Source organism: Pseudopipra pipra, chromosome 20 (assembly GCF_036250125.1).
Source record: "Pseudopipra pipra isolate bDixPip1 chromosome 20, bDixPip1.hap1, whole genome shotgun sequence".
NCBI classification, from domain to species: Eukaryota; Metazoa; Chordata; class Aves; order Passeriformes; family Pipridae; genus Pseudopipra; species Pseudopipra pipra.
Window position 1 is genome coordinate 6,632,903 of NC_087568.1, and position 24,482 is coordinate 6,657,384.

A 24,482-nucleotide genomic window follows, 5' to 3' on the forward strand; every position below is an offset into this window, starting at 1 on the left:
AAGAGCATCAGGAATTACCAAACCTGATTACAAAAAAGATTACAGCCCTGAATTTAATAGAACATTACATACCTGTGTAATAAGACAATGTTTGCAATTTTTTAGCAGATAACTCCATCGGGCTATTCAGAGAGTTTCTGCAAAGACAGACATTATAGGAGTCCAATTAAGCCTCAATTTGAGCATGATACAGCTGACAAACACTTGGGCAGAACGGGAATGAGTGAATATGAAACAGAAGAGAGCTTGCTCACATCTCTTTTAAGAGAAAATAGAACATCTGTGCTGGAATCTACGTAAGTATGAGGGATATGCACTGCTTTTGACAGTATTTCTATTTGGGAAGAGAATAAAGTAATTTTGCTAAAGTGAATTTGGATAATGGCACTGTCTAATTTACCTGAGAGATTGGCAAGACACCTTCAGAGCCATTTTAGTCTATCATGCAATTAAGTAATTAGGAAACACACTATCAGTAGAAATCCTTAAGAAAAACCCACTGCAAGAAAGAAACTCTCCAAAGTTACTGGTGCATGGAGCTTTGCTGCAGGGACTGATTGCTTCTAGGATGGGGTCTAGCAGAGTTAAAGGGCTCAGTTCATAATAGGTGGTATTTTTCTTTAAAAAACCAAAATATCTGAGAGCACAGGTGGTGTGGTGGAGGGGACAACACTTTACTGCTGTAAAAATCATATATATGGGGATCTGAGGGCGGAGGAATTGGAGTTACAATGATTTTTACAGGGATAATTTTGAATGGATGGTACTCTATGCATTTCACCTGAACTGCCTGGGCAGAGGTTTGCTCTCTGTCAGTGGTTTAGGGGGTTTTGGGGCCCATGTCCTGCAGTTGAACAGGAGATTATTCCAATACAACCACTTGTAGGACTGTGATGAACCATTCTGTGTGTATTTGGATCCCTTTCAATGCAGGAGGAGACACTCGTGTACCAGAATCTGTACAAGCCCTGGTGTAATCAGTGTTTTTGAAGTGTCTGTGTGTGTTGATTTGATCAATTCCCAGCTAAAATGCTCATTTCCATGGGAACTGGCCGAACCAAGCAAGAAATGGCTGTACAGGAAAACCACACTCCCTGACTAGTTTTCCCCAGTTTCATGCTTACACCACTTATCTCCTGGTTGAGAACTGAATTAGAGTCTTGGTGGAGATGATTCTCGTTTTCCTTTCCCGGTTTTCTCCACTGTAATCACTATGTCCAGGATTATGTGTCTTTTCCAATGCCTTTCAGTGCTGTTCCTTCACTGGGTGTAGTGATTTTTGGAGGGTGATGGGAATGACCTTCCCCATAAACTGTGCTGAGCAATGCTGGGAGCAGAATATCACGTGGAGCTACACAAGTCAAATCCTGGTTTCTGTGCTCACCATCCTGCACTTGGCTTTACTCCAGCAATTCTCTATTTTTACATTACTATTTAAAACTCTCCCAACAGGCATAAATGGTCTTAGTTGTCACAGCAGTAGTTAGTGGTGAATGAGGAGGTACTGCTCCCTTAGAAGATGAACAGAAAACATTGTTTATTTGTTAACTTTACTTAAAAGTCTGCTAATGAGCGATTCCAGCACCATCATCTTTGCCACTCTAGCGTGTAATTTTTTCTGTGTTCCAGTATAAATGACCAGATTGACGGGTGATGAGCCTGTACTTTGCATAACTGAATTCTCACTAATGACATCAGATGCCAGAGAAAGCCATAAAAAGCCTAGTTAGCTTCTACCATTTCAAATGCTAAACTATATAAATGCAGTTGTTTAAAATGCTGGTTTATGTGTTTAATGGCACAAACAGCTCTCTATTGGACACACAAAGTTGTCTGTGGAATTTGAGAGCTTGCTTGTGCTTGAAATGCCTCTTATTTGGCTTCAGTTTCTCTTAAACATCACTTTCCAAACTGTTGTCCATGAACCACTAGTTTTCCATGGGGCAGTTTGGTGGTCTGCAGTGAGCTGGTTTTGCAGGCTTTTGGCTGCTTTCTCAGTTTCCATCTTCCCTGTTACATTAAAAATACATGAAGAGATAGATTTTCAGAAAAACTCAGCATCAAGCCCAGGAGTTGGACTTTGATGGTCCTTGTGGGTCCCTTCCAATTCAGGATATTCTGTGGTTCCGTGATCTAAAGTCTCCCGTGGTTTTGGTATAAATTAATTTTTAAGGTAGAGAGTAAACTTTTTTGAAAATCCATTCATATTTCATATATTTCTTTGTTACATAAGCAATCAGTTTAGTTACCAGAGGTTTAGTGTCAGTTCATAAATTGAGAGAGGGACAGTAGAGCATATATGGCCATAAATAGGAGAAAAGCACTGATGAGATAATTTATGATAGAATTTGAGTTGTGAAAGGGTTTCAAAAACTCTGTTTGTTCGTAATTCATTAGTGAGTAAAACAGAATCTCCTGGGAATTTCAGATGTGTCACGACACAGCAGAAGAGTTTCTTAGAAGGTATTTTTGTTTGCTTAAATAAAAATCTAAATTCATGGCTTTTCTCTCCTCTTTCCCGAGTGCAGCAGACAAGAACAAATGAAAATTGTAAATGAACTGTTAGATCATCTGAACACGACTGAGGAAGAATGTTCAAGTGAAGATATAGAGAAAAAGGATGAAAAAGATCTTAAGCAAATGATTATTCAACTAAGAGCTGAACTCAAACGTTTCAAGCAGGTCACTAAATTCTTAAAGCAGCAAGTAAAATTGAAATCAACTTTTGATGGGAAAGAGAAGCTTTATCCAGATGCAGTGCCACAGATTAATAAGGATATTCAGTTGTTGAAAGTGGAATTGAAAGATGCAGCTACACAAACAATGACTTTAGAGAGTAATGTCATGAGATTCAAACATGAAGGCAAAAAAGGAGCCTCAGAAGAAAAGTCAAACTATTCAAGATTAAATGCAGAAAGAGAACATCAGCAAGGAAATGTGTATAAGAAGGGTGAACAGCATGAAAGACTTTTTTTTACAAGAACAAATGAAGTAAGTTTATTCTCGTTCTGTTACTTAGGGAATAGATATATAAAAGGGAAAAATATGTTTCATTTCTAATATTAAATCTTGCTTTTGTGTAATTTTTAATATTAGGAAAAGAGATGTAAGCCAAATATATTTTAGATAATTGTTCTTAATGTTCAGAGCTTTTCATCACATACTTCAGCCTGCTTTAGAACGTTAATTAACTGAATTTCAATCCTCACCGGGACCAGATACTAGTAAATATTACAGCTTTTGGAAAAAGAGTTTATAGCTTAATGGCCTGATTCTGTACTGCCTTGTGTTCCTGCAGAGATGGTCACAGCCTGCAGAGCCTGAGCAGAGTGAACTCATTGATTGAGTCTAAATGGCAAATGTGTTCTAGAAAATTCCTTGCACCATGTCTGAGAGCAGGCTGGTGAGGAGTCAGGGTTAGACTTCCACAAACTCCAATCTCAATTTTAGCCTTCAATTAACATCTAATAATTGTGTCTTGCTTTTAGAGAAGTGTGGCCAGCAGGGCACTGTGAAACTGGGGGGCAGTTTGTCGTGTTGGTTTGGAACCTGAGAGCACAGAATCTGTTCTGTCAGCACAGACAGAACTTGAGTTTTCGAGCCTTCTGTCTGCAGGCAGCCTGTGATCCCAAACAAAGAGGTGGGAAAACAGTGTCTGCTAAAGAGTTCCTGTGTATTGTTTCAGCAGCAGTGATAGAAGTGAAGTTGAAAACTCTTTGAAGATCTTGGCTCCTGCAGCGCAGACAAAGGAGAGCGTTGCTTTTGATTTTGTGCACTTTTAATGGGGAATGTTGTAGCACCTTCTGCAAAGAGTGGTTCCCGTGACTTTAGTGATCAAGAGATTTATGTGAGGCAGCAATTAGGAACTGTTCATTGTTATTCTGGCTTGTTCCTTTTGGATTCATTTTTCTGAAGCTGTGGCTGCCCCATCCCTGGGAGTGTTCAAGGCCAGGTTGGACGGGGCTTGGAGCAACCTGGGCTAGTGGAAGGTGTCTGTGCCCCTGGCAGGGGATGGAATGATGTGAGCTTTAAGGTCCCTTCCAACCCAAACCATCCTGTGGTTGTTTCTGCACTTCTCTTTTTTCCAGGTTCCCATTTTCCCTGAGTTTCAATATACTCTTCTGATTCCTCTCTAGTTTAATCAGCTGCAACCTCAATGCAATCCCTGAATCAGTTGCTTTAAAAGCTTTCTGGTTTGGACTAATGCAGTGTATCTTTAGCTCTGGAATGGCTTTTATAAATTACCCAGCTGAACTGGCCTTTGGGTGATCTGGGTGACATATGTGTCTGTGCCACAGCCCTGAGACAGCTGGGAATGGTTTGTTGTTATTAATGCAGTTTAGTTAACTGGAAGTTCTGGATTTATATTTCAGCCTATGGATGATATTGTATTCATGTATGTACAAAAGGGATTGAGTATGGCATTAGGAAAATGGAACTTGCTTTTTATTATTTTGAATTGTGTAAAGACTATAATTGCCAAGAAGTGAATGAGAAAAGGTATTTCAGAATACATTGGGTGGTGAAAGAAATTAGGGGACTCAGGACACTGGTAGAGCAAATGAACAGCAAAAAAATAAACTCAATCTATCTGAGCATGCCATTATTGATTTTTATTATTATTATTGCACACAATTCCATAACTCTCATCAACACATAGCATGCTTTTATCTTTTTGGAGAGAGCACTATTTTATGCTCTGTGGTTTAAACAGGGAACATTTGTTTTGTGCAGACTTTCCAAAAGGCGAGAGGCTAAAATGTGGTGACTTAAGAAATTTAACTTCCCCCAATTCCAGTGACAGAATGTCTGTTACAGTAGGAACTGGGAATGCTGCAGAAACAATTTATAGACTATATGGGTGAAGGAGCTGGTTTTGTTCATGAAGAATTTCTCTGTGGCAGGATAAATGTCCCCTGTGGCTGATGCAAAGCTGTGTTGATTTTCTCAGGGTTATGGAAATAGGGGTTGTTAGGTGGAAACAAAAGGAAGAAAGGAAAATAAGCTCAGAATTTTTTAAAAATGAGGAAGATCCTCAGCTAAAAAAAAAAATGTGTTTTAAGGGGAACAGGTTTTAAAGTTAACTTAAAGGTTTTAAGTTGCTGGGCTGGCAGACATTTATGATATAAATGACAGTAGGAAGTAGCAGTTAGAGAGGTCAGTTTGGGTGAGAAACTATTTTCCTAAGGCATCCATAAATTCCAAACTAACAGTTCTGCTGGTTAAAAACCTTTGCTGGTCACTGCTGGATTTGCTGTGTTGGTTCCTGAGCTGGAAGCCAGTCACTGGGAGGCTGTGGATGCATGAGCAGCTGGTACTTACAGAAAATTGTACCAGGGGAATGGGTTTTCTGCCTTTCTGTTTATTTTTCATGTAGCCAAGGGCTTTGCAAACTTATTGTCAAAACTAAAGTGACAGCTGACTGATCTTACAGGAAAAATTTTATTTTTCTACAAAATGTTTCCTTGTAGTTCCTATGCTCTGACTGTTACATGTGAGCTACAACTCCCCATTTTATTCCACACCTTTTTCAGGCTGGCTCTTCTTCCCTGCCCAAGAAATCCCGTCTGCCCGTGCTCTTAAAATCCTCCAGACCCTTAGGAAATGTGCCTTTGAACTCCTGGATGCAGAAATCGAGGTCAGAACCACAGTGTTTTACCAGGACACCCTGGGAAGGTCTGAAAGCTTGTGAAGCACAAACCAAACCACTGCAGGCACAAACTAATGGAGACTCACTGGATGAGTCTGGAGCTGAAAACCTTGGAGAAGAGCCTGCCCAGGGAAGCACATCAGGGAGAGGTAAGTAATGAACAGACGTGGTGATTGTGCTGCTTGGAATAGTGGCTTAAACCCAGATCATCTTTATATATCTACAGTGCTGAAACCAGTGTACAGATCTTGAAAAACACCTTTTTTTTTTCCTCTTTGCCACTAAAATGTAAACCAGCTTTTTATGGAATAGGAAGTGCTGTGTACACATGGCACAAAATCCATAATAAATGACAGATGCACAGAGTGCCACATGTGCACACGTATATGTCAGTGTTTAGGTAAATAAAAAATTTCCTTTATAGGATACCAAGTTTAATGAAAACTGTCAGTAATGGAGACAGGAGAGTAAAAAATACTTTTTTTGTTTATGCTGCATAATTAAGTTTTTCCAATATTCCACAGATCAATCAAGTAATCTGTGTCTGTTTCCAGTGTGGTGGGTTAATCTAAACTCAGTTGTTGACAAAGTGTCAGGACCAGCAAACTATGACAAATTGTAAGACAGAGAGCAATGGGTATTACAGAAAGATTTGGAGTGGTAAAAAAACCAAAAATGCACTTAGCAGCTAGAATAAAAACTGAGTAGAGATCTGAAGGATAGGGGAGGGAGTGCCAGTGTGAGAAATAAGTTTCAATCAAGTGGTGAGTGAACCGCTGTCAAACACGGAGTTTGCAGAGACTTTGTTGTTAATAAAGTTGTTGTGGAAAGGGACAGATATGGTACAATTTGTTGTAAATACTTAAGGTGATGGGACTGGAGCAATTAATTCTGGTAGGTGCAAAGCCCTTGGAGAATGCTGAGATGAATCAGAAGCTGCACTCCTGTGGTTTCCTTTCCACACTGATTTCTTTCCCCTGGGTAACACTTGTACTGCACACTTGGTAATTCCAAGGCTTGCTGCAATGGGAGATTGCAGGAGATTAGTTTATGATCAGTGCTCATGCTGGAGAAACTTGGAAGCCTTTTCTCTAAGCTTAACATAAAACATTGAAAAATGCACTACAAATTGATGAACTGTAACATCACAAAGGGGACTTGCAAATATTTGTCTTCATTTGTTAGTAGGAGCCTTTGCAAGTCATTCTCAGTAGTTATCCTTATAATTAGTTCAAGTATTTTAAAAATATGTGCAAGCACTGTTACACATGACCAATATTTTCCTGTTCCAAATTGTCAGAGAACCGGGTTGGGATTTGTGAGGTGGGTTTGTTTTTGCTTTTTGTTTTGTGCTTTGGTTGGTTGCTTTTTGATTTTGTTTCTTTTAACTGTCCCCATTTAATTTTTTTCAGTCACTTACTGAATTGTGTTTTACTTTCCCCCACTGTTCTCCAGTTGACTCATCGCTCAAAGTGGATAATAGTGAAACCCAGGTGGAGTTGGAAGGTGTTGATCCAGGTACAGAGGACAAGAATGAGTATGTGATGGACAAAAATCAGCAAAGCTATCAAGGTAAAGAATTTATATGGTATAGTATAAGAAAAAAGGAAATTTTAAAACTCTAGTTTTTTCTGAGTTGTATAAAATCATAAATTGCTGCAGGTAATCATCTCCCTTGCCATTATTTGTGGGTTTTAAATCTCATTTTCTTAGCTAGTATGGATTAATTGCTCCAAGGATCCAAGCTGGTCTTTCGGGGCTGTGCTTTCAGAAGGGCCACAGGGATTTATGAGTCTGGTTTCCAGTAAAAGTAATGAGTTATATGCCTGACTCTGATCTCTGTTGCTAATGTCCTCACTTCTGAACTCTCCTCTGAATTAAATGTTTGTTAGTTATTGCTTCTGCATCTAGTTCTGAACTATTGGATTGAAGCAACTGAATGATAGAATTTTGCTTATCTGAATTATTTGAAGGCATTCAATTAGGTTGAAACCTAATGGAATCGTTTAATGAAAATATAAATAGGCTTTATACTATGTGTTCCATGTTTCTGCATCATCCATTAGTCTTTTTTGGGAGAGCTTGAATAACCTGATTAATACTGTAGAGAGAGGATATGGCAAATCTGTGATCCTTTGGTGTGCAGGGTTGTGCTCCATGTGTGGCCATATATGCACAGAGAGCTTATTAGTTCTCCTTTAATTAAAGGGCACTGGTTCATTAAAACTACAGCCAGTGCTCTAATCTGAAATATTTCTTCCTTAATATCTGTTTTTATTATTTTATCTGTTTATTACCTGTTTACATGGAATCAGGATTTCAGAGTTTAAGAGTTCACCAAGTATTTGTTTTTTTTGACATCTGTGTTACTGCAGCAACCCACTGGTAGGGAAGGAGGAGAAGCTGATGAATGAAGTGTTGCACAGAGACACAGAACTGTTTGGGTTGGAGAGGACCTTGAAGATTATCCTGTTCCAACCCTCTGCCATGTGCAGGGACACCTTCCACTAGCCCAGGTTGCTCCAAGCCCTGTCCAACCTGGCCTTGGACACTTCCAGGGGTGGGGCAGCCACAGCTTCTCTGGGCAGTGTTGATATCCCAATATCACAGCTTTATTTTATTCAAGCTTTATGTTATATTTATTTTTATTTGCTTGTGCTTGAACTTGACTTGGGCCTTCATATAGAGCTGCTCCTCCTGAGATTTTGTGCTGATTTAAAGCTTGAACCTGGGCATTCAAATTCTCCATGGAAACCAATCTGAAAGTATTAAGGCCTCTGAAAGATCAATGAGTGACTCCCGAAAGGGAAGTTCTAATTCATAGTGATCTTTTGCAGAACTAATAGGAGGGCAAAATTTAATTTACTGGTAACTAGAAAATAATCATTTTGCTAGCTACTAACACATAGAGCCCTCAATACACACACAAGTATAAACATGGATTATATGTAGGAATATATGACTTTTATTGGGCTGAATCTGGGGTGATTGCATTACTTAGGAATGGCAGAGTCACCTGAGGAATGTGATGTGCACGTCAAATGTGTGCCAGTAAAACCTTTAACACCAAACACTTTAATGGATTTTGTTTAGATCAACCTTTAAAAAGAAGTTATTAAAGCCCCTTCTTCAAATTTTACTATTTTGTTGATAACCTTTTTAAAATTCCGCTGACTTTATGCTCCAATTGGTTTTGTATAGATTTTTGAAGTGAGGAGAAGAGGAATATTTAATTAGGAGCTTTAGGAAGAACCTTGTAAAGTCAGAGTCTCCTTTGAAATCTTATGGTCTCGTGTTTGAGGTTATATCTTTGTGACTACAAAGGTCTGGGCCTCAATGGTGTCTGATTCAGGACAGCATATGCCAAAAGGAATTTCCAATCATTTGGGAAAAGAAAGTGGGTGTATTTTGAGTATTGTTTATTTGAAAGGTGATAAGGGGTTGAATTATTGAATTAACAGACAAATCAAAGAAAGAGGTCAAAAGTCCCAAACTAATATTGTATAGCTGGTAATTATCTGCATTTTTATTCTGCTATTGCAGAATGAAATGAATTCATTCTGGTGCTGTTGAGAACAGAGTGTCAGATAAAGAAATATTAATATTCACTCTCAAGCCTCCTGTTTTTCAGACATGCAAAATCATCATAACATTAGCAATGGGAATATTCAGAGTTCATTAGAAGAGATGGATGCAGAGTTTTATCCCATGGAACACGAGGACATGGACTCAGCCACTGCACGTTCGGGCTCCGAGCGCCCGCGCTCCTGCAAATTGAGTGGAACAAGTACAGATGCACTCGATGACTGTGAAGCCACAGATGATGTAGAAGAACTGAAACAAAGAATTAAGAATATGAAGTCTGAGCTTGAAAAGTACAAAATGTTCCTGTTTCAGCTGCAGAGCTCTGACCATCTCCTGCTCAGTGGTATTCCTAACGAAGTTGTGAGTGACGCAGCCTTGCCCGTGGAAGGGTCTGGAACACAAGTGTCACATAAAGCTATGCAAGACATCAAAGAATTCTCTGATGTCCATCAGCTGGATTATGAGATCCACACTGAAAACAGGAATTCAGAGCCTTCAAAAGCACCTGATACATGGGCAGCACAAAACCTTAAGGAACTGCTGTTGGAAAATGAGGCAGAACATGAGAAAGAGCAAGTTGCAAATGTGCATCTTGATGAAGTGTATCACCTTCAGAACAAACTGGGGGAAACATCACCATCCAAGTGAGTAAAGCCCTTGCTATTTCAGATTCTGTTTTGTAAACAGCAGTAGGAAGGTAACATGAAGATAATTTTATTCACATAGAAGTGTTTATAGTAAAGGCTATTTCACCAACATTACCATAAATAAACTGAAATACTTAGTTAAAAGGCCCCTTGAAGTACAAAACAATATTCCTCTACAACAGAACTGCTCCTGATAAGCTCATGTGTAACTGTCCTGTGCCACACACCTTTGTCTTTGCCCATACCTCAGGTCCACAACTCTCTTTGCTGCAAGACACCCTCCCTTGAGCAGCCACATCTCAGGCTACCTGTGAGAGGGGCTGAGCTCTGTAATCAAAGTGTCACAGTTTTGCATCACTCAGGGTTTTTTCAGGTGACAAGTGCAAGAAAATGGAACATCCCTTTTAAGCCAGAAACGTTTCTGTGGGCAGTTGGCTGGCACATCCACGCTGGCCCTTCTGTTCATGGGACCAGACTTCATGTGTAAAATAAGACGTTTCCGCTCTGGTTCCCGTTTATTTTGCAGCTGAAGTGCTGTGATGCTTTCCTGTGAAAGTGGATATATATATATAGAAATTAATGAATGAAATTTTCTAGCATAAGCTCATAAGCTGGAAAATCATCTATGGGAGGCTGGAAAGTATCAGTCTTGCTTTTTGAATGATAAGACCGGGGGCAGCATTTTGGCTACATATGAACAAATCACAGCCACAGAATGGGGGCTCATAAGAGTGAACCTTTTATAACATCCACCCCCCTTTTTCCCTTTTTAATATTGTTATTGTCCTGAGGGCTTGTAGGATGCCAGGAAGTGTAACAAAGAAAGGGATTTAGCCTTGTGGCTTTCTTCCAAATGCTTGAGGAGAAATATTTGGAGACACTGAGCAACCACCAACACGGACTATTATATCTCAGAGTCTTACTGTTGTAAAATACAACTGTGTTATGTAGCCCATACAAATGTACATACCTTGAAAATACACCTCAGCCATTTTACAAAGGAAGATCTAACTGTAAATTAAGGAATAAGACAGTATGGGTCACTGTGAAGTTTTATGGCCACTGTGTAGGACAACATCATGAGTCACAAGTGACAGACCCAAAAATGAATTATTTTATATACAAGTGACAATAAAAATTCTATAACAACCCAGACCATTATAGATTTTGGTTGATTCTCTTTCAAATCCTCTCTATTTTTCTCTCCACTAATGTATGATTCTGTACAAAGAACTATACCTGTGGTACAGACAGTGGCAGTATAAAGGGGATGTCTACATTTGCAAGTGTAAACTCAATAAATAAATTCAATTGAGTTGAAATTTATATCCTGGCTTGTGAAGTACAGGAGTGTGGACACTGCAGTGGTTGTCATGGTCATGTCTCTGGTAAAAAACATGCAGAAATATGCAGAATTTTCAGACTGGGTGAAACCAGAAAGTCCATTATTGTGCTTTTGTATGTAAATACATAAAATTTCAGAAGGGACAGCTCTGTTCTTCCATAATGAATTAAGGAAAAAAACCCACAAAGCATCAAAAAACTCATCCTGAAAAAAACCCAAAACAATCCAGTCAGGAAAAATATATGTATTCTTAAAACTTCTTTTTGTGGATTCACTCTTCCTTATCTAAATTTGGCACCTTTGGTGCCATCCGGGTTCTTTCCCAGCAGACCATCGAGTCATTCCCTTAGTTTTGGCCCATTTTATAAATGAAGCAGTTCAGTGATGGAGAATAACCCACCAGTTATGCCCATAAATACCAAACTCAACACTTAGAGACAACACATCTCTCATTACGGCCGTAAAAGCGCTTTAAAAGCAAATCGAGTCGCATAAAATTATAGCTCAGGAATATAAGTTTAATTCGCTTTTTATTTTTATTTAAGTGTCACTTACGGTCAGCAAATTGCCTTACAGATAATTTCATTTTCTCAGATATGATTCATTAGTTCATTCCCAAGCTCGAGAGCTCTCCTTTCAATGCCAACAAATTAAAGAGATCCGCTGTGGCTGTGTCACTTACCATCAGCATCTGACAAGTCTGGTTAAAGCCTTTGAGGAGCTGCTTCAGGCCAGTGATGTTGATTATTATGTTGCTGAAGGCTTCCGTGAGCAGCTGAATCAAAGTGTCCTGTTGTTTGAGAAGCTGGAAATGAAATTCCTCTATGGTAAGCAGCAGTGTTTTGTGCTCACTGTCACACGTGTTCACGTTGTCCAAATGGGAAGGGTTTTATCGTGTTTTTAGTGGAAGGGTTGCTTTAAAATGATTTATAGGGGAGGGCTGTCTTGGAAGGTAAAATTTTTGTGCTCCAACAAGAATCACAGGCTAATTAGGGAGCTCTGGAGATCACCCAGTCCAACCCCCTGCCAAGGCAGGGTCACCTGGAGCAGGTGACACAGGAACACCAGGTGGGTTTGGAATGTCTCCAGAGAGGGAGACTCCACGCCCTCCCTGGGCAGCTCTTCCAGAGCTCTGGCACCTTCAGTGGAAAGAAGTTCTTCCCCATGTTGAGGTGGAACTTCTTGGGTTTTAGTTTATGGCCGCTACCCCATGACTGGATTTTACTTTTGTGATTGTGCTCTCTCTTGACACCTGTTATTTGGAGCTGTTTATCTTAACACAAGCATATTTTAACTGTCCAAAATACAGTGGTTATATTTAGCTTGGTAAAAGTTTTATTACACCTAGCTTCAGGATTTCCTGTTTCAAGCCCAGCTGACTCTGTTGAAGACACTTGGGGACATGGGTTAGTGCTGGGCTTTGCAGTGCTGGGTGAACAGTTGGACTCAATGGTCTAAGAGGTCTTTTCCAACCTAAATTATTCTATGATTTGCCCAAGGGACCTGTATCTTGCTGCCAATAGTCTGACTGGTTAGGAAATACACGCTGTCTTTCATGACAGAGAGCTAAAATGCAATCATGTGTGGGAAAATGAGCATCACAATTGACAGTGGTCACCTGAAGGAAGATTATATCCTGCATATTGCCTTCAGTCTGTAGTTTAAAGAAGGTTAGCAGGAAAGTGATGGAAAAGGGACGTTATCGTGAGTAATTCAGCAAGAAAAACCTTTTCCTGGCATTGCAAGTGTTTCTCTTGCTGACCCAGACAACCAGCAATACTTCCACAGATGTCAGCAGCAGGAATTACACCTTCAGCAAAACACTTGAGGCACCTGAAATAGGGACCCTGACCCCCACATCCTCCTGGAATTGGCTCTGGAAGATGACTTTGTTCAGCCCCATTCAGGGCCCAGCCATGCCATGATCTGTGTTCTGCCTTTCATTAAAGATCTCAGCAGCATGTTGCAGTTTTGATTGCTCATATAAAGCAGCTGTATATGAGAAAAAGGTATTACAGGCAGTGTGTCATAGCAGGGTAATAAAAGATTGAGTGTATTCAACGATTTCGGTGGCTGCAGAGACTCCTTGCATTACAAATGAGAAGTCTGTAGTGAATAAACATTAAATGCCTTTAAGCCAACAGATGGTATCCTATATACTGTGAAAAGTCACTGACAACTGAGACAATTCAATATATCTAACACAATGGTGTTGCATTGAATCACACATTAAAATAAAAGGATGTTTGTAGGGTTGTAAAGAACATCCAGTGTACTAAGAATTGACTGTAAAGAAGCAGCATAAACAACCGTCTGTCTCGGCATTTCCATCCTGACCTTCAGTTCATTCCCCTGAAATTTCAGCTGTGCAGCTCCTCCCTGCCACTTTTGCTTAATTGCACAAAAATTTTAGAATCTGGGGAGCCAAGGTGACACCATGAAACTCTCATTTCCTTATTCAAATTAGTGTCTGAGTCCAGGTCTCTTGCCCTAAACTGTGCTTGTGCTCACACACAATTCCACAGAGAATATTGCAGGCAAAATCCCGTGTGTGCCCCTTTATTAAGAATTACTGGTTAACATGATGCTGGGTGGACAAAATCCAAGTACAACAGAATTGTTTTTATATCATTTAATTTATATATTTTTTTATTGAAGCATTTACTCTTAATCCTTTTGCATACAACACAATTATTTCGCATCTGTGTGCTAACTAAAACACCAAGGCTGTAAAATCTGGCACCTGTGGTCCCTGTTAATTTTTTTTTGAGCTTCAGAGCAAGATGCTGCTTTGTTGCTAAGCTATAAATAGTTTTACTCCTGTACAGCATTTGACACTAACACAGAGCGTGTGAGTATCTGTTGACTTCTCTAATTTCTCATTAATTTACCATTCTATATTTAAATAGAGTAAGATGGAGGGGAAAAAATTGTAATTCTCAGTATGTGTTTTTAATCAGCTGTTTCTGCTTTGCAGGAGAATCAATAGGTACAGAAGTTACTATACTTTATGAATTAGCTCAAAGGTAAGAGTGCAACTGAATGTTTAGCAAAAATATGGTTGTTTCTTAAGTTGATAAGGACGTTTTATAGCACAACTTCCACTGTTTTGCTTTTTGGCAGGGCTTTGCTTATTAATATTCAATTTGTTAATAAAATATCCATCGAAAACAAACGAAGGCTTTTTTTCCCCACTTCTCATCAAAAAGCTGAGATACTGAAAAAGAAACATCCCGCTACCAGGACTGTTCCAGTGATGAACAAACAATACCTGTGCCATGATCCACTGTGGTGGATGTTCACACATTATCCTGGTTGCCAGGAGGGACAGGGAGCTCCCTGTGACCTTGGGGCTGGCTCAGATCACTGAAGCTGCAGCACAGCTGAGGTTCGTTCTCACAGCCCCCTTCTGCTGAAGGTGAAGGGAGCAGGTGTTGTTGTGCTGCATATGTTGGTTTTATGCCAGCCTGGGATTCTTCTGTGCTACAGAAACCCTCAGCTGCCTGTTCAAGGCAGCTTGAGGTCCCCTGAACACCAAGGTGAATACCTGGTGCTGGAAAATACAAAGCAGACTGGAGGTCCAGTGCTTATTCCTGCTGACTTCAGTGAGCTCTGAATTTCAGTCTTGATACGACCTCTGAATTTCAGTCTTGATACGACCTCTGATGTGCAGTGGTTTGTTTCCTGTATAAATTCCCTTGCTTTACCTGTGAATTTGACAGCAAGCCCTCTGTCTGTGCTTCCAAAGTCATAAAACAACGTTTTATATTTTAAAATCGTTTTGTTTGGCGCAAAAGGGATAACGAGAAGAACGCCACGATGTACCAGCAGCTGCAGGATGAGTCCCCTGTACCATCTGCTCTTCAGAGCTTGTCTGACTTTGATTTGTCAGAGAAGTCTCCTCTTGGCTCACCCGAGCACAGGCGTGACCTGGAAGGCCAGCACAGCAAAGTGCCAAGCAAGTTCCCCCCAGGTAATGTTTTTCCCACTGAAGATTCGCTGGATATTGGGAAAAGCTGATGAATAACACACTAGGGAACTAATTAAGAAATAATGAAGAATGTTTGTCTGCTTCAGCTTTCCAGTTCCTTGCATAATCATTGCAATTCCAGTGATAAGGCACACAGAGATGGCAAGGATGTGAGCTGCCTCCTGTTTGAGACAAAATAAACCGTGATCATTTGTGCCTTTGTTGTTTTAGACTCTCAGCTTTTACAGTGCTCCAGACAGCCCTTAAATAGACAAGTTATGGGGGCAAAATAGACAATTGTCAAGAGATTATTACGTTGAAAAAGAGAGATTTTCTAATTTTGTGAAAGCCAGAGTTGTGTTTCCTGGAGGATTGTTAAGTGCTGCATAATTAATAAGTGGTGTCATGTTTGACCTGGATAGTTTCACTAAGCACGAGTGATGCTTCAGTACTTTATCGGCAGCCATGAAAATTTAATGTCTGAGCTGGCACCGACTGCTCAGGGAGAAATATTGCAGAGTAAACCAGGAGTGTGTGACAGGGATAAACTGACAAATCAGACAGTGACAGGTAGAACAGATCAGCTCCTGAGTAAAGCTGGAACTTGCAGCCAATGGAAGAAAAATGGTAGAATGGCAAAGCAAGAAGGAAAAGGTACAGTAATGAAACTTGATTCAACAGATTTATTTATTGTGGTATGCATTGGGTAAGTCAAAGTCAAATTTCTGTCTGAGTTACTCTGGGAGCTTCCTGTTGTAAGGGAAAATGTATATGATTGGTGTGTTGAGCCAGAGTGTGGAGCTGCATTGCAGAGTTAGAATTCATTTCTCAGTACAGGAAATGTTTAACTAGATAAAATTGTTATCTGCTCCAGTTCTGTAGGAAGAAGAAACTTGAAGAGCCTTAAAACTGGAATATTGCTTAAGTTAAAATGTAGAGTAGGAGTTGTCACTAAATGCATGGCTTGAGCACTGTACAAAAAAAAGACTGTCGTGGAGTCAGATATTTAATATCTGCCATTTTTAACAGCTCTGTATCATCTTTTAGTATTAACAGCCATTAGATTTGGCAGGAGTACATAGTGTAAAAGAATACAGTAATTTGCTCAAAATAAGAAGTGGTCTCCTGCTTTATTTAGAGTTATTAATGGAGCATCTGCAAGAAATTAGAATCCTGAGACAGCGTTTAGAATACTCCATAAAAACTAATGAGAGACTGAGGAAGCAGCTTGAGAGACAAGTAACAGACAAGGAACTAGATCAAGGTAAGAATTTATTTCATGAGAAATGAAATCCACCTTTTCTGATGAGAGCCTGAGAGATCAAATGCTGCTGGAAATGTTTTGTGTGATTTTTTTTTTTTGTAATAACCCCACCCCTTAAAATGATGGGCCTTTCTCAGAGTCCTGCTGCATTTTGAGCCTCTCAGCAGACACTGGTTTCCCACCCTGCCTGTGGAGTGGCATAAATACAGATCTGATGTGCCTTTTCCTTGAGTCCAGTGCTGGAAGTGTACCCAGTACCAAAGCACAAATCTTTTATGGGCTACACGTGCACCACAGAGCCTCAAACCTGCACATGCACACGTTGCTCAGAGAACAGGGCTGCCAAGGACTTTTATAACATTTGATGGTGCTGTGGTTGAATTTCATACAGAGAATTGAAAGACCCTTCTAGTTCTGTTACCAGCAAACAGCCTGCTTTTTTCCCTTTTTTGTTTTTGTGCCTTCAGGATGTCATTATTATTTCAATGTTCTTGTATTTGAGGATGTCCTCTTTCACTTGTCAACCATGTCCAGCCAGGGACAGTTGCAGGAGGGGAAGCCCATTTTATCAACATCATTTCAGTATGAATTTTTCAGTCTGAATAAAGAAGGAGATGCTTTGCTCTGAATTACATCCCTGCTATTGATCCAAAACAGGAATTGTGTAGAATTAGCTTCCCTGCCCCTGTCCCATGTACACCTGGGGCAGTCAGCACAGCACCACTGCCAGCTGGAGATGCCTTCTCTGGAATTTTCTGACTACTCTGAAGCCAGTTTGTGTTTACACACAGGGACAAAATGCCTGCAAGACAGAGCCTGGGCCATGTCAGCTTGTCATTGGAGTTGATTGGTGGGATAAATGTGTCCTGGACAAAATGCCACCGTGAGGTTTTAATGAGAAATACCTGACAGCGACTGATGGAAATTTTAACACGGAGTTGGTTTTCATTCCAAACTCTAATATAAAGCAGCAGATGAAAAATGCTAAGAATAGTTATGCAAATTGGGAGGCAGTGCTCTCTGTTCCTGGTGTTCAGCATCTCTGAAAGCCAAGCTCTGGTCTGTGTTTAAAACTTTTCACGAGGAGATAGCCAGCTTTCACTAAAAGGATGCTTTTGGAGCACCTTTGAAGCACCCTGTACCTGCACTTCCCTGCACTTTGCTCTCACTCTCCCACATTCCCCCCACAGGACAATTGATTAATATGCAATATTACTCAGGCTGAAAGCAGGCAATAAATACAGACATACTTTCCTTTGCCTCAGTTTCACTAATAGTGACATTAGATTCATTATGTTTTACATCACCCCATGATCCATTTCTGTTTTTGTTTAAATGGAGGCAACCTGCACATGGCAGTTTGCTTTCAGGGATAATTTACAGTGATGGAAAGGTGGATAAAAAGCATCCATTTCATCCATGAAGTATTTACACTGCTGGAAAGGCATTCTGTGCTCGTGAAATAACCACACTGAAACACTTCCAACTCTTTTACAGCTTCATAAAGATTCTGGCAAGGGCATCCATTAATGCAGTGAAAGTATATTTTCTTTATAAACTGTCTTATGCCTTCCATCTGTCTTCTTGTTGCCTTAGCACATCTACCAATGCATGGAGGAGAAATTTGGAAAAGTAAAGGAAAAAAACCAACTACCTGTTAGAACAGCTCCTTTTTGCTACTATGTACTTTCAGTCCTTCTTATTTCTCTCTGTACTGAAGATCTGTTTCATGAGATCAGATAAGCCTGTGCTCTCTTCTAATAATGATGCTCCTTTTTTTCGTAATAGATGAGATTTCTTTGACTTTTAGTGTAAAAAGAAGTTCACAAGTGAAGTTTGAGGCAGATTCCTGAAGGCATGGGGTGATAAAGCAAGGGGGAATGGCCTTAAGCTGAAGGATGGTAGGTTTAGATTGGATATTAGAAAGAAATTCTTCCCTGTGAGGGTGGGGAGGCCCTGGCACAGGTTGCCCAGAGAAGCTGTGACTGCCCCTGGATCCCTGGAAGTGTCCAAGGCCAGGTTGGATGGGGCTTGGAGCAACCTGGGCTGGTGGAAGATGTCCCTGCCCATGGCAGGGGGTGGAATGAGATGAGTTTTAAGGTCTCTTCCCACCCGAACCACTCTGTGATTCTATGAATTCAATACTTTTACTTTTAACTTAATATCCTTAGTTTGTTTTCCTGTAAAACAGAAAGCCAAGTTGTAACATACTTAATTGTTGATGAGAGCCTGTTAAATTCATGATACTGAATCATTTGTTCAACTGAAGTTATTGCATAGATTTATTCTTGTCTAATAAATATTATATGGATGTACATACTCACATCTGCCCACTATTTTTGCCGTGTTATTTTTAATATTTAGATTCTCTAAGTATTTAAATGCCTCTGGGCTTCCAGTATTCTATAAATGACTCAAGTGCTGGTAATGACTACATCGTTCCTGTAGAGCTGAGGTTTGCAGTGCAAGTAGAACTAAAATAATTGCTTCAATCATTTCAAATGTTAGGCTTCAAAACAAAATCAAAGGTTTAATTTTGAGTTTCCCAGGTTTCAAATGTTATTAATGACAGTTAACATTAAAATAGGTATTTTTTGCTTTTTTAACCCATAAGTGACTGTATCTACTCAGAATTCTCTTCATCTGTCAATGCCTTTATTTTGCTTTACCTGGGAATGAATATTTTCTTCCTCTTTGCTGTGATTTTCAATAGTGCCTTTCTTTCAGTCAGTGTTTCCTTTGAAACCTTCAAGGTATGCTTCCTTAGCACTCACTTTTTCAGCACAAAACAGAATGAGAACTCAAGTGTATTGCAATTGTGGGCCCTGATGCTCCACTTTCCTCTGGTTAGATGGACCTTTGCCTCTGTGGAGAGTGTAATTGATGTCAGCAGGGCTCTGCACAGAAGTAGTAGTCTCAATAGTGGGTCAAATTGCAGGATTGTGTCCCTATTACCACTGGCTCTACATTATCCCTTATTATGTAAGATAACTACTAGTTATATTCTAAAGCCTTTCAGTAGAACTGTGATAGCATAACTTTTCAAATAGGATAAAGCTGGGTGATGGGCAATAAATTAAATTAGAATCAAGATGAGACCATCAAGCCTTGCCACTTCAACTTGAATTGCTTTGTTAAAGTCTGAAAAGGGAAAAGCCTTTTGAGTTCACAGAGCTGCCTCAACTCTTTAACATATAGATAGTGAAATGCCATTAGTGCCAGGCTTCTGGAGCCTTTGAGTCTTTCAGTAGTGACAAGAGGTGCATATCATGGCACACTACATCCCAGTTAGGTAGTGGGTAAAAGCTTCAATTGGGATTACAATAAAATGAGATTACTCAGAGGAAGTGCAGCACATCAAATTGAATTGAACTGCCAGAGCTGAAAGGCATCCTCCTCATACACTCAGCTAATTTTTTTTGCCAGCTGGTTATTTCTCTATTAACCAAATACTTGACACTCTTGTAGTTATCTCAGGAGATACTGGGATAACCAATCAACTGAAAAATACTTTTAATTCCAATGGGTCCTGGAGTGTTTTACTGACTATGAGAAGGCTGTAAAGGGCAATAAAAATTACTTGACTTGCATTTCAGAGGCAGCACCTTGAGAGTGGAATGTGGCACTTTCCAGACTGCACTGTAACAGTGCACTTGGGGGATGAGTAACATAAATACAGTACATTATGAGGAGTGCCTGGGCTGGAATTTGACTGACTGGATACAGGATTTAACGCTTATATTCATATGACTAACACAATAAGATCCTCAGGGTAGGATTCATCACCCTTATCTTTCTGAAATTTAGACATCTAAATCTGTGCTGGTTTTCCAGAGCTTCTCATGGAGGCACTGGAGAGAAGTGCAGCTCTTGGAGAACAGGGCTCTCACCCCCAGAGAGGTGTGGAGAGGATGCACGGGGTGAGCTGCTCTCTGGAGGGGCCTGTTCCTCCCTGTGGCTGCTGATGGTTGATCAAGTCGGGCTCAGTTATCTGAATTTTAGATACACGAATTTAAGAGGGATGAATCTTCATCCCTGTGGTCATAAATGTGTTCTCAGTTTGTAATCAGGGGCCAAGACAGTGACTCTTGGCTGTGTGGTACCAGATCTATTGCCAGACTATTTATGTTACTCCTGCATTAGTCCCTGTGGATTAGTTGGTAGAATCTAGTTGTTCTCTCACTAAATACAATGGAGTATGAGCAGAGCAAGACTAAAATATATGATAAACCCTCCAACAGTTTTCAAGTCATAGAAATGTCACAAAATACTCCTGCATTTTGTCCTATTGGGATATTAACTGATAGGTAAAGACTGCTGGGATAATTCTGCAATTTTGGTAATGGTTGCCCAGCAATGAGAGATACTCGTGATGCTCAGGGCTTTGGATTACTTGGCATTAACCTGAGCTGCCTTTTAGCCTGTAGTGATAACCTTCAAAATATATAGTGGAGAAATAGCTTTCATAACATGTTTTTCTGCAATTTTTTAAATTGTTCTTGTCTGGAAAGTTTAATCTTTAATGACCTAGAGATGACTCATAAATCATCTTTTATGTATATATTTATAGGTTCTGCAAACATTTTTATCCATGGCTCAGAGCAGCATAATTCCCTCACTTCTGAAATACATTTCCTGAGGAAGCAAAATCAAGTTCTGAATGCAATGTTAGCAAAAGGATCCAGAGGTAAAAACGTGAACTGTGCTTTACAGGAGTAGCCTGCAACTCATCCCAGATCAGAAAACAATAAAATAGTCACATTCTACTCATTAAACTGACTTAACCATTCTCCCCACCCCTGCAATTCCATGCTCAACCATAAGCATCCAAGCTGGGATTAACAATAATAGAGTAGCAGCTGTTATTTTCTGATAGTCTCTGAAAAAGCTGATTTAGTTAAAAACCATAGCTTTAGTGGGGGTGTTACAGATACCTTGTGTTTCTTCTTGTTTCAGATAAACAAAAGGAAAATGAAAAGTTAAGAGAATCTCTTTCTAAAAAGAGTGCAATCATTGAGCATCTTCAGGAGGATCATGAGTGCATCAAGAAGGAAAATGAAAAGTTGCAAAAACAAATTTGCCAAAAGGAAGATGAAATCAGATACCTGACATGTCAGATTTACAGCAGTCGTAATGAATTAAACAGGTATTGATTCTGTCCACATTTAAACAGTCATTTAGAGAAGAAGATTGTCAATGTGACAAGCACATGTTTAACCATAGCCATTAACATTAATGAGGTGCATGGATGTATTCAAAAGGCAAGGCAAGAATTACTGAGGGAAAGAGGAATGGATTTTAGATTTTGAAAAAAAAAATAAGAATTTAACTCAGCTGTTTATTGGGACTTAACAGGTTGCAAACAGAAATCAATGTAAAGCAACATCAGATCTCAGAGAATGAGAAGTTACTGCAGTCGCTGCGGACGGAGATCAAGGTGTATGAAAAGCTGGAAGAAGCAAGAAGGAAGAGGACAGGTATAAATGCACAACATTTACCCTTGCAACCCTTCCCTCTGAATATGACCTTGTAGGGCTGGGTCACTGTTTCTGTGCTTCTGCTTCTCTGCTGTGCAGAGGGAACTGACAACTTGCTAATCAAATGCTGCTTTTTACTTGGTGTCACTGCCAGGCTGTTTGAGATGTTGACTGCACACACCCCAAGTTTCCTTTGTCTTTTAGCTAAGCTAAAAACAAGAATTGAAGATTTAGTGGCTCAGGCTTCCTGGGAATCTTAGATATTTACTTGTCATCTAAGTACCTGCTGCTGCATCCTCACAGGTCGTGCTTACTCAGGTAGCTTGTGCTTTCTCTTGGCTGAAGGTGAGGGTATGGCTTCTCCTTGGGGCTGGGAGAAGTGCTGGCACTGCTTTCTGAACGAGCTGTTTAATAATTTCCAGTCCACTTTGATGTCACTAAAGGTGAGAGGGGGACTGGAGCTCACCTGAGTTCTTCCTACCCTTGTAAGGAAGCTGTGCCACCACGTAGCTGTTGGTGTGGTGAGATAAAAGAGTGGAATGCTGCTCATTGCTGCATTCCCCTTGCCAGATCCAGCAAATTCCTTATTGGAACTTCTTGTAAAAGGTGATTTTTTTTCTCCCTGCTCCTCTAATATGCCCTGCTGCCACTGGATTTCCTGCCTGGCTGCAGCAGAAGAGCCCTGTTGGCACAAGGCTTTAAGCCAAAGTTGGCTCAGGGTGGAAGTGATTCTTGTGGAACTGGTGATGCCATTAGAGAGTAGCAGCACCCTCCTCATGTAGCTCAGCCCCTTCCCACTGTCTGGAGAACACCCTCATGAGTTTGATTTCAGCAGGAAAGAATACATGGAATTGTTTCTGTGAAAAGGCAAACACAGCCCTTGCTTTTTTTTCATGTTCAGATTTGTTCCTCTGGTTGCCAGGTGATCACTACTTTGTTTTTAATTCCGTGTGTAAAATTAAACTCCCAATTCTACTTCATCCCTCCTCTGTACTCTGAGATTACCCATTTCTTTTTCTTTCCCCAGACTGTGCATTACTGAGCTTCAGATTTTGTAAATCCTCTTCATTCTGTTTTTATCACATTTTTTAGCTTTTGGCTTGATACTTAGTAGCTTTAATGGACAAAGTGAAAAATAATTTCCAGCTCTTTAAATCTTTCCTGGATAGAAGCAATTAAGACGTGCTTTTTTGTTTATCTCAATGCTGTTTGTAGTTAATTCTTAATATTGAGGATAACACTGGCTATAACTTACTTGCTGAGCGTTCTAGTAGCTAATATTTTTTAATAGTTAAAGATGTTTAAGTGTTTCTTTTGAAATTGTCTCAGATCCCAGATGTGATGCCTCAGAGGAATTCAGAAAAGATCAGAATAATCCACTTGACTTACACGAACTGTTGACTGAAATACAGAGTCTGCGGGTGCAGCTGGAAAGGAGCATCGAGACCAACAAGTCCTTGCATGAAAAATTAGAGGAACAGCTTTCCAAAGGAAAGAGGGAGGAAGTGGCATCAGTGTCAGCTGTTAATATCAACTGTCTTTTCAAACCAGGATCTCAGCACTGTGCAGGAGTGAATGGTACTGTGCTGTGTGTGCTTTTGTTGTGCTGTGGAACCTGTGCCTTGCTCTTTAAAGATGCTCTAAAAGCCTTATACAACATCAGCTGCACCCAAATCCCCTTCCTGGTAGAGCTGTTCGTGCAGGGGGTGTGAAGTGAAATTTTCCTTACCTGGGGGTTCTTTTTTCACTCCAGAGCTCTGTAGTGTTTGTAAGGGTGAATATATATTACCCAAGAATGATCAATAAATGCACTAAATGGGCTCTGGATAAATCACTTGTCCCTTTTTTGCCCTTGAGAAATATTTTACCTTTATTTCAATCACTTTTAAGTGATGCTGTTTTAGCAAATCAAGGAAAATGTAATATTTACACTCAGGTTATTGTTCCAGTATAAATGTACATGGGATGCAGAGGGCATGAAAATCTTCCTTGCTGCTTAAAGTGCTCTGCATAGTAACAGCTTTCCATACATCCAGCATACAGCCAGAAAAACTCCTTGGAATGTCAACAGCTGACTTTATTAGGTTTTTAGGTTGCTGTCTTTACTCATAAGTGCTTAGGGAATTTGGAAGATCTTTAGTCTGGTAGTGTGGAGAGCGTCATACTTCTTGTGAAATTAATGGGAAGCTTACATTTGCTAATTAAAATATGCTCTTCAGGAGGTATTCTAGATATTTTTACTATTTTGGGAGATATCTAGAACTTTGGATAGATGCTAAAATACAAGAGTAGGTAAATACTGGAAGATCCATGGCTGCGTTTCCCTGCTTCCTGAGTCCAAGTGCAGCATCAGCAATAAAAGGAGCAGAAGTAGAGTTGGGAAGTTTTTTTAATGGATGTAGACATCTACTGATAAGAGTTTTCCTTCTCACTTTTTAGTAGAAAACCTTTGCAAATGCCCTGCTGCCAGCAGAAACATTTGTGAGCAGCAGAAGCAGAGGAGTGGACGTTGCATTTCACTGGGGAAAACAGGTACGTCCAAAT

The 24,482-nt window shown here is 40.0% G+C and overlaps 1 protein-coding gene across 6 annotated transcripts in view; it reads left to right on the plus strand.

Moving 5' to 3' along the window:
* Positions 1 to 24,482, plus strand: part of CDK5RAP2 (CDK5 regulatory subunit associated protein 2) — a 72,444-nt gene that overhangs the window by 38,353 nt on the left and 9,609 nt on the right. The window contains exons 21-34 of one of the 6 annotated variants that reach the window (XM_064677082.1): positions 106 to 296; positions 2,529 to 2,991; positions 5,535 to 5,799; positions 7,106 to 7,222; positions 9,267 to 9,879; positions 11,822 to 12,054; positions 14,205 to 14,253; positions 15,025 to 15,200; positions 16,336 to 16,461; positions 21,032 to 21,148; positions 21,418 to 21,607; positions 21,817 to 21,938; positions 23,268 to 23,516; positions 24,378 to 24,470. In XM_064677082.1, the coding sequence (XP_064533152.1) occupies positions 106 to 296; positions 2,529 to 2,991; positions 5,535 to 5,799; positions 7,106 to 7,222; positions 9,267 to 9,879; positions 11,822 to 12,054; positions 14,205 to 14,253; positions 15,025 to 15,200; positions 16,336 to 16,461; positions 21,032 to 21,148; positions 21,418 to 21,607; positions 21,817 to 21,938; positions 23,268 to 23,516; positions 24,378 to 24,470 (3,004 nt within the window). The remainder of the gene's footprint in view (positions 1 to 105; positions 297 to 2,528; positions 2,992 to 5,534; positions 5,800 to 7,105; positions 7,223 to 9,266; positions 9,880 to 11,821; positions 12,055 to 14,204; positions 14,254 to 15,024; positions 15,201 to 16,335; positions 16,462 to 21,031; positions 21,149 to 21,417; positions 21,608 to 21,816; positions 21,939 to 23,267; positions 23,517 to 24,377; positions 24,471 to 24,482) is intronic. The other 5 variants (XM_064677083.1, XM_064677086.1, XM_064677084.1 and 2 more) reach the window with 5 other exon arrangements.